Here is a 10,915-nt window from a genome sequence, read left to right as displayed (position 1 = left end):
CCATCCCTAAATGCATTGCCTTCTCTCTCTTTCTCTCCGTGCCAACGGTCCACTGCCACACACATACGTGCGTGCTCGGACACACAAACACAGTCACACACCTATGCCCACCCTAATTTAGATTTATGGTTCCGCCACTGATTGGGTGTGGGTGCTTTGTACCGGTGGGCTCAACAAAAGCTTGGGTCCCGGTGACCCTACACTGAGATAGGCCCCTTCGGCAAAAACTTCGGTCATTAAAAAAAAAGGGAACTCATTGCTCGCGTGAGACTACACCCTACTTCAATCTTGCAGCGAGAGTCATAAGTTGACTGACACCCTAATAAGGAAGGTGGAGCCCTGTTGTTGTGGGCATGAATTAGGTTTGTGGGTATGGATTTGATATTTGGATACACGACAAACCCGATACGATTGAAATCCGGGTTTATCCGAATCCGACCCATGTATCACCTGAAGCGGCACCTTCACACCCGCCTTTTCTACTCATCCCAGCAGCAGCGGCAGCAAGAAAGCGCGTTTCGGGATGCCGCTTCCTTCGTCTCTGCTGGTTGGTCGACGCTTCTGTTGTTCGATAGGTCCAAAGGGGAAGAACGGTTTGGAAGACAATGCGCGCATCAAGAAGCGGCTGGTCTTCCTCGGTTCACCTCAGGCGAGCTTCCCAATCCTCTCTCTCTCATTCCATCATGATTCCCACGCTCCCGCTTCTCGCTTCGTCACACGTTCCCTTTCATGCGCAGGTGTCTGTATCTGTTTTGGAAAAGATCATGGACGCTTCCCAAACTGCCGATTCCCTCTTCGAGGTAGGATTCGAATCCCTCTTTTTTTTTTCCGCCTTCCTTGTAATCCCCTCGCTCAAATTTATCCTGAATTCGGCAACGATGATTTATTAGATTTTATAGATTTGTAATGTTCTTGCCAATTAATTCCTGAGGTTATACTTATAATCACATCTTTGTCTCTTGAACGATGTGGTAGTGCATGATGTTAAGGAAGTAATCGTTCATATTTTTTTTAGCTGGCAGCAATTGTTACTCGACCACCTTCTGCAAGGCTTAGAGGGAGAAAGCTGCTTCCGTCTCCGGTTGCGGCGCATTCTCTGGACAATGGTTTTCCCCATCATCTCATTTTCACACCTGAAAAAGCTGGAGAGGTAAATCTTTATTACTGCACCTTGTAGGCAACATATTTGTCTGAAAGGTTTTCCTTGGAAAATCTTCTGCATATATAGAATTCTAATTGGATACAGTTGTTGAATGTATTTCTGAATTTTTAGCTTATTAAACTTGTCTGGCAGCAGTTTGTCATCTTCTGGTCTATATAGATGAATGCTATCGCATATATACGACGAGTCCTTCAGCCATTGTCTTGTTTGATGAACCTACTATGCAATAACCTATCGATTAGGCAAGAATACAACGTCTAAGAAGAGAATCACATGTTTCAAAGAACCAATTTGGTTTTATGTGGGGAAGATCAACTATAGAGGCTATTTTCTTGTTAAGGCAATTCATGAAAAAATTTAGTGAGAAGAGACGAGATTTGCTAATGGTCTTTATTCATTTAGAGAAAGTTTAGGATAGAGTTTGAGGAAAATTGGTAGAAGACAAAAGGAATCCAATATAAATATATTGAAATCATTCAAAACATGTATGATGGGTGTAAAATCCTACATGGTTCTTTAAAAAAAAAAGTTTTAGATCCGACCGGATCCAACCTAGATTCGAGTGGACCCCGTGGTCTATTTAACCCCCCCCCACAAGGGGTTTTCTTTTTAACTAAACCCGACACAACCCCAGCCCTCGACCCCCGCCTCTCTCTTTCCCTCGTCTCTCTCTCTCTCACGCCGGAGCCCCCTTGTCACTCCCTCTCTCTCATGCCGGAGTCTTCCCCTCGACTCTCTCTCTCTCTCCCCCCCCCTCTTCGTACCCCCCTCTCGCCGGAGCTCTCTCTCTCTCTCATATCCTCCCCTTCCTCTTTTTCTTAGTGGTGTCAACATCGCTCGATGCTGCCACCCTGCCAGAAGTGGCGGCATCACTCAGGTGCCGCCATTCCCTTATTTTTCTCAATGGTGGCAACATCGCTCGATGTCACCACCCTGTCGAAAGCAGCGACACAACTCGGGTGCCGCTCTTCCCCTTTTTTTTCCAAAGGTGGCAGCATCACTTGATGCTGCCACTCTGCCTGAGGGGACGACACCACTCAGGTGCCATCCTTTTCGCTTTTTCTTAGTGTTCCTGAAGGGAGAGACGGTGCCTCTTCTCCTTGTTCTGTTCAGGCGGAGGCAGATCACACAACTCTCCTCCGTCCATTCTCCTTGTTTGGCTGGCCTAGCAGTTGCTCGCCCCCCCCCCCCCCCCCCTCTGTTGGAGGACCAAGCAAGTCTTAGTCCTGTCACGGGTTGGGACCAGGTCGGGCTTGGCCTGACCATCGAGCCCACCCCCCTCCCTCTGTGTGCTTAACCCTATCGAGCCGAGCTCGCCTCAAACCGAGCTCACCTCGGTCCATGCTTTTAAATCGAGTTGGCTCAGTTAGTAAACTGAGTCTGGCTCGGTCGTGTCTTGACCCCCCTTGGCCCAAGCCTGGCGCGATCAAGAGGCAACCTCTTACTTGGCGCAACCAAGCTGAGTTCGACAAGGGCTGAACTCAGCTCAATCCATCTTTTTCAGTATCCAGTCCAATTAGGTCAAACCGAGTTCGGCTCGGTCAAACCTAGTCAACTCGGTTCCCTATCGAACCAACTTATTATGCTCGGCTCGTCTTGCTAGCAGAGCCGAATTGATTTCTTGTATCGAGCCCAGCTCGGTCCGGTCGGCTTGAACTAGGTTTGGGTTTGACCCCTGCGACACAATCGTCGCCTCGTCTGCTAAAATAAGGTTTTAATATCATTTTTTATGCAACACAATATATTTTTTTTAGCGCTACACACCGACACAACAGACAAAACACGCTTACCAAGGCATGAGCCTTTAAGAACCTATGTAACAACCCCAACTCATACGCCTTGAAAATATGGATTATTTTTTTTAAAATCAATGCAGAAAAGCTATTTAATGAAAGGCATGCTCAAGATCTTGGAGACTTTTCCATTCCTTTTCATGAGATGAATCGTGACTTTATGCGCAAGATTCAAAAGAAAGAAATTGCAGAAGCTTTGAAGAAAATGAAATCAAGAAGGGCAGTTGGCCCATATGGTATACCTATCGAGGCTTGGAAATGCTTGGGAGAGAAAGGTTTAGAATGGTTGACAAATCTTTTTAACAAGATTTGGCGGACAAATAAGATGCCTAATGAGTGAATGAAGAGTACTTTGGTGCCTCTATATAAGAATAAGGGTGATATACAAGATTGCACAAACTATCGTGGTATAAAACTCATGAGTCATACTATGAAACTTTGGGAGAGGGTGATTGAGTCTAGGTTGAGGAAGGTTGTCATGATATCAGAGAATTCAATTTGGTTTTATGCCTGGAAGATCTACTATGGAAGCTATACAACTTATTGAGAGAAATAGAGAGAGGAACAAAGATTTGCATATAGTTTTTATTGATTTGGAGAAGGCTTACGATAGAGTACCTAGGGACGTTCTCTGGTGGACAATGATGAAAAAATGTGTTTCTCTCAAGTACATTAGTATAATTAAAGATATGTATGAAGGAGTAGTAACCAATGTCCGCACTTGTGGAGGGGTGACAACCAATTTTCCTATAACGGTTGGGTTACATCAAGGATCTGCTTTAAGCCCTTTCCTATTTGTTATAGTGATGGATGAGCTTACGAGATCAATTCAAGAAAATGTGCCATGGTGTATGTTGTTTGCTGATGATATTGTTTTGATTGATGAGTCTAGAGCTGGGGTTAATGCTAAGTTAGAATTATGGAGACAGACATTGGAAGCAAGAGGTTTTAAGTTGAGTAAGAGTAAGACAGAATACATGGAATGTCGATTTAGTAAGCAACGAAATAGAGATGGGAGTGTAGTGAAGCTTGGTGAGCAAGAAATACCGGTGGATGATTCTTTCAAATATTTGGGATCTATCATTCAAAAGTATGGAGAAATTGATGGAGATGTAAATCATAGGATAAAGGTTGGGTGGATGAAATGGAAGAATGCAACTGGAGTGTTGTGCGATCGTAGAATGCCATTGCGGTTGAAGGGAAAGTTTTATAGGACGACTATTAGGCCCGCTTTACTATATGGTACGGAATGTTGGGCTGCCAATAGACATCATATTCAAAAAATGAGTGTAGCTGAGATGCGTATGGTGAGATGGATGTGTGGAAATACAATAAAAGATAAGATTCGGAACGGGGAGATACGTAAGAAGGTAGGCGTTGCACCCATTGAAAATAAGATGAGAGAGAATCGTTTACGGTGGTTTGGACATATTCGACGAAGGCCTAATGATGCTCCAGTTAGAAGGATGGAGAAATGGGAAAATATATTAGTTAAAAGAGGTCGGGGTAGGCCTAGGAAGACATGGATGGAGGTGATAGGAAAGGATATGAATGCTTTGAACCTCACCGAGGACATGGCATTGGATAGAAATGAATGGAGGAGAAGGATTCATGTGGAAGACCCAGAATGATTTTCTTTGTTGGTTCATATCACCGACCCCAATTGTTTTGGGATGAAGGCGTAGTTGTTGTTGTTGTTGTAATGTAGAAAACTTCCCAGAGACCCGGGGTCCTCACAATTCCACTTTCATTTGGATAGCCAAACACCACAAAGTGACTTACATTTATCATCCACAAAGAACCAACCCAAACTTTTTTATTCATGAATCAATACTAGTCTCACACTCAACTGAAAGTAAAGTAACAATTAACTGAAACAAAAAAACTGAAAGAAACAAAAAGAAGAGCCACTCTGTCCATAGGTGAAGTAGTCTAAAATCAAGCTTGACCCTCGTGCCCTCCCAGGAGCTAGCCGACTTCACTGATCACCAGTATATGCGAAAAACCAATAAAGGAGAGTGTTAGAACCGAAATTCTGAGCACAACTACTTCTTAGTGAAACATGTGAGATAAAGAGTACAAACAAGATTTTATGCAATAATTTGAGGAAAATGTAAATATTACAATTTACAACATTTAAGTAATCATCCATATAACATGTTACATATGCTAAGGATGAAAAAACATTAAAGTAGTAGCAAGTAGCACGAAATAAGTAAGCAAGACTTTCAACATGCACTAAGAAGTAAATAACATATACTCATCATCATGTAATGACTAAGAGAACAATTAAAATATGCATGTTCTAATGCATAACAGGTAAAATGCATGATTTATGTGCAATGCATCAACCCTTTTATTATTTTTCATTTAAGTTTTCCATTTTCATATGCATGTCGTATTAACTGCATACAACTTTAAGTTCCTCTTTTTAATTACCGTTGCCCGCAGATATACCAAACTGGTAAAATCCCCGAGGTCAAGTTAGGTTCTCAGGGTAGCTTAGCACACAAGTTGTAATTTATTTACTGGGTCCCAAATTTAGCCCTTGACTGAATTACTTTCGGAATATTAGACCTCCACATCTAATGTCGGGGACATAAAGGACACCCCACGCCCACAAGTGCCACTTCATTGGTATCAAAACAACAACTGTGTCAAACACACCACCCCCAGGTCAAGTGGCGGATACTCCCTAAAACCGTGGTCAGGAGAAGAAACTTCAATATCGGGTTCAGGGGTAATAAGTAAATCACATAGAGTTTTTGTATCCTCATGGTCCCCCAAAACCGAAACACTAAGATTCCCATTCTTTCGATGAAAGATCTCAGAACATATATTACACTGTTCTTATTTATTATCTTTTATTAAAATCCAATTATTGAGTTTTGTAATTCAGCATGTAAAAACAAAGGCAAAAGCTCGCATCCACCCCTGTGAGAACCCTTACGGGACTCCAGCCCGTGAGGACGACAAGAACAATGCAGTAGTGTGCAGGACCTACCAGTGTGGTTTAAGCGATGCAATTAAATATATATGAAAAGCAACAAAGCCCACGACTCTTCAGGCCGGTGATGGTTCGTTTAGGCCATCGATGCATCACATGCCAAAAACCAAAGCAGTAACAAAAGTCTCATATTTCATATGCACATGGACACATGCGATACTTTATCTAGCATGCAAATATACTACTCGTAACCATGTGATTTCTAAATGTATATGCATCTTTGCTATGTGTAATCTTGCATCAACATACATGTATTCGTGCCAAAGAATACTCCCTTGACTATGTGTGCACGTGACTATACATAAGCCCATCAATTGCGCATGCTTATGTTAAATAAAACATCAATGATCTGGCAGATGCATGAGAGCGCATTTTACATGTTTAATTGCATAACCACAACAATGCTCATTACAATAAAAGTCTACATATATTGAAATTCACTTTTCCTCCTGTCAAAGGTCAACCCGGAACCGGATAGCCTGCTGGCCGGCTAGCCCAAACGGTCCAGATTATATGTGCATACATGGTTCCAATACAATTTTTTTAAGTCATGGGTCGGTATTAGACTCATATATATATATATATATATATCTCTATATATATATATTTCGTCATACAACTCAGCCCATGCCCAGCCGTCACTCGGCTGGGCTCACCTACACCCAGGCTTGGCCTGTCAGTTCAACCGAGCCAGGCTCGGCTGGTTTGACAGCCAGCCCAACCCATATGCGCATATATACACATTTGTTATATGTGTATTTTTTTTTAATATAACCTTGTACTTGTATATATATATATATATATATTTTGCAAAATCGACAGGGTGTCACACGACCTGGGTTGGGCCTGGACACCACCTGTCTCAGGCCTATCGAGGACTGGCAGTCAGCCGAGATCCACTCGGCTGCCTGCCAGCCACACCTACCAAAAACTTTTCATATTGTTTTTTTTTGTTTCAATCCCTACCCAGCTGACCCTGTCGGCTGGGTCTGACAGCATATGCACAGGCACGATCCGGGCCTGTGTATGCTGTCACGACCGAATTACATAGAAAAAAATTATTTATTTTAATTTTTTTTTGTATTACCTGCAACACTGGCCAGCACCCAGCCGACTGGGTGCTGGACCTGCTGAGTTCTACCAGCCAGCCAACAGCAGATCACAACCAAATTTTTTTTTGTAATATATAATACTTATTCTTTTGAAAACAAAATCATTCCCAGCCGATCACTCGGCTGGGCCTACAGCCAAGGGCCACGGACTGACAGGCTAGCCTGTCAGCCGGCACCTTCATGCCATCGGTTATCATACATATTTTTTTTTTGAAAAACAATGGAAAACACAAAAAAATACATCTATGAAATAGTAGAATCATGGATCCACTATTCCGCCATGGATTTCCATAAAAAAAACATGCATGGAATCCATCTCCACCCTATTTCTCAACCGGTTCACAAAGAAGTACCCGTACCTTTGATGAAAAGCACGAAGAGAACGGTGGAAGGAGCTTTGGCTGAGCAACAATGACCTCTAAACCCTCTTCTTCCTCCTTCCTTCTCCTTCTCTCTCTCTCTTTCTCTTTTCCTTTATTTCTCTTTCCTCTTTTTTTTTTCTCTTAATAGATGACGGAGAGGGGGTGCCCCCCCCCCCCCAAAAAAAAAAAAATTCGGATCCGAGATCCAAGCTGCTCCTTTTTTGCAAAAAATGCTATTTTCGGGCCAACCGTAGCCCGAAACGTGAAAAATAAAGTATCCTTGCGCTCAAAATTTTGAGATGCATCCAACGACATACGACAAACATATAAAATTCTGAATTTCATTTGAAATTATCTCGAATTTCGCTCGAATTTTGCTTGTATTTAAAAGTCGAATTTAAAACTCTTTACTACATTTTGATTGGCTCGCCTCGACCTTGTCGACGAAACCTGGGTCAAGCCCAGACTCAAAGACAATGGTCTAAAAATCGAGCCCCAAACGATTTTTCTACCAAGCTTAGCCAAAATTTGAAAATCTCATAAATTGACTAAGGACAAAAAATACGCGATCTTACAACCTACACTCAGAATTGTTAGAAATTCAGACCATCTTCGAGGTAGGAGAAAGTTGCATATTTGAATAATGTCAGAGTACTTCTAACTTTTAACTCAAGGATGCAATTTTGCGTATTCTTGTTTATTTTAAATTATGTCATTTACTTTGACGTCGCGCTGTAATGTGCACAGGCTTCAACTTTCTGTAATTTATTTAGCTTGATGTGTATTTTCACATATCGAGCCCTTCTTTATGTCATTTACTTTGCTGCCATGTTATAATGTGCAAAGACTCTTTCTTACGCAATTTATTTAGCCCAATGTACGGTTTCGTACACTAGGTATCGCTTACGCAATTTATTTTGCTCGATCTGTGGTTTCATATATTGGGTCTTGCTTTATGTCATTTACTTTGCCCCCGAGCTGTAATGTGCACATGCTTATGCGTTACTATATATGTATTCTATATGCATATATAATTTTATAAATTACGTAATTTTGCATACTCCTGCTTACTTTAGATTACACTAGTATTTATTTAAGGACGCATATTTGCACATTCTCGTCGAATCTCGATTTTTAAAAGATTTCACATGCAAGATTTCAAGCTCATATTGTCCGATGTCTCGAAAAGCAAAACAAGTGTTTTGCGTTTGCATATTCGCAACTTAGTTTATCCTTGAACCAACATAATAAAAAGGCCTTGACTACGTAGCCTTTGGTAGTACGTATGTCAGGTTCTTATTTTTAGTATCCAGAATGACTCAGATATTTTTTAGCCTAAAGTACGAGATATTGAAATTTTTGAATAATGTCCAATATCTTTCTTATCATAGTGGTACTATTAGACATGCACGACATGCTAGTACTACGATAATTGGACTGGAGGTTTATGGTAACCTCGTAGTGAAACAATGCACCATGATTAAAAGAAAATCACATAAATGAAAATGATCGCCTTCACAAGCAAGATGCTCAATTTGGTTTAAAAGACCGAAGAATGTATAATGAGTAGTGTGTTAAAATAAGACCTGACATACCCATTCGTCTCTTTGGTTCCGTCAAGAAAGATGACGAGCTGATACAAAAACTTCGATGAACATGTTGTTAACAACTACGCTCTTCGAGTAACAATGACTCTATGTCTCCGACCATCGGAGTTAGGGGACTGGGCTACCAAATATTATCCTAGGTGGTAGATCTCATTGACTTATACAAAAGTTCAGATGCATCCATGCACAGTTTGATAATAAGTAAAAATGAGTATGATAATCTTATTTCGATAATTAACTGACCTGAGGGTATGCACAAGATAAACGTAGAAATAACTAAGACTGTTTGGGGGTTTGTTATTCTATGTATTTTAATATTCTGAACAACTAGCTGAGTCCGCTCCTAAGGGGACGACCTATGACCGAACAAAAATTCTCTAAAAAATAACACATTTGTTAGTCTAGCTCTGTTTTTTAATATTTATTCACCTACCAGGCTTTCATAAGTTTGACCATATTTTATGGGATATCTTCCCCATTGAAAAGTGATTTTTTTTTAAAACAATTGTGGAAACCAAAACCTAAGGATCCGGCCATACGAGATCTTTACATTGAACTAACAAATCAAATAACTAACTTTATTAATTAATAAACCAAAGTCTGAGAACAAAATTAAATTAAAGCATAAAATCTCAGAGCCGCACCGTCCAACAAAACAGAAGCAAGTCACAGTTGTGTCACAACACCACTTTCTAAAACCGTGGCCGGGAGGCGAACCACTATATCAGGTTCAGCGACACAAATGCACACAAAGTTTTGGTATCCTCATGGTTTTCCCCAAATTGCCATTCAGGAAGACTTGGAAGGAGGCAGCGAGAGAAATATGCAAAACTATAAGGTAACTGAAGTTGTAACTTTGGACTAAAAGACAGAGAAATAGGCCTTGCGAAGCTGACCTCATGTAGTTGGGATAAGGCTTACTGATTGATGGTGGTGATAATAATTGTTTGAAGGATATCTGTTTGCACAGTGTGGGATGGCCTTTCACTGGGGTTCGTACCCTTGAGCTGTCCTGCAATGCTGCAACTTTATCCAACCATCACAATTAATCCAGCAAATGATATAATAATTTTGCCTTCAACAAACATAGGAAACACCAAAAGGTGGATCCGTTTTTGGGCAAAATCAGGCCCCACCAAGCTTCTAGCTTTGGTTCAGATTTATATTTTATTATAGTTTTTTCTACAAACTTTTATGATGCTTCATAGGTGGTTGATCTTTCCTATACTTGAACAGTCTGCCACTGCTTGCACTCTTAATTTGTGTATCTTCTCTTTTTGGATGTTATGGTCAGTTCTCTTACTAGATATTTGTTTCTATTTGTGTTTTTTTGATATGAATGCCATTGCTCTTTTTTCTGCAAAAACACGTTTTTTTTTCTTACATATTTATGTTTAAACACAATTATGATAACTATTTTTGTTTTTTCCCTATATTGTACTTGCAGATGATTTTCTTGAAAATAACAAACGTTCTGTTGCTTGTGCAACTTTCACAATAACAAACTTAATTGCATAACTATTAAATGTTCTATCATTGTGCAGGAATCATTCTTAGCTGATTTAAGGGCTCTAAGACCTGATCTTTGTGTCACAGCAGCTTATGGCAATATTTTGCCTAGCAGATTCCTTAAGATACCGCAATGTGGTTAGTTGATTATTGAGTTTGCTGTTGATAATATGTTCTTTTGCTCGTGGTCTTAGCACATGAAGTACATTAGATGGGAATAATTTTGAAGGACCATTATAAGATTAAAAAGAACTACAAATTTCAATAGATGCCTTTTCACAAACTTGCTCAGTGATTTAGAATTCTTGCACATTTGTAGTCAGTGCCTTTATAGATTGCAGAATGTCTTTATACTTTATTTAA

The 10,915-nt window shown here is 40.5% G+C and overlaps 1 protein-coding gene across 3 annotated transcripts in view; it reads left to right on the top strand.

The window, feature by feature from the left end:
- The first annotated feature begins 495 nt into the window (after positions 1-495).
- PDE194 (formyltransferase) overlaps positions 496-10,915 on the top strand; it is an 89,143-nt gene continuing 78,723 nt past the window's right edge. For all 3 annotated transcript variants that reach the window (XR_016428197.1, XM_089990709.1, XM_089990708.1), the window contains exons 1-4: positions 496-649; positions 738-800; positions 1,016-1,150; positions 10,588-10,690. Coding sequence is in view for 2 of the 3 variants with exons in the window: in XM_089990709.1 (XP_089846835.1) it covers positions 524-649; positions 738-800; positions 1,016-1,150; positions 10,588-10,690 (427 nt within the window). In the remaining variant the exon portion in view is untranslated. The remainder of the gene's footprint in view (positions 650-737; positions 801-1,015; positions 1,151-10,587; positions 10,691-10,915) is intronic.

Source organism: Nuphar pumila, chromosome 16 (genome assembly GCF_984573655.1).
Source record: "Nuphar pumila chromosome 16, dmNupPumi1.hap1.1, whole genome shotgun sequence".
NCBI lineage: Eukaryota > Viridiplantae > Streptophyta > Magnoliopsida > Nymphaeales > Nymphaeaceae > Nuphar > Nuphar pumila.
The sequence above is the reverse complement of the archived record's forward strand: the minus strand, read 5'-3'. Positions and strand labels throughout refer to the sequence as shown.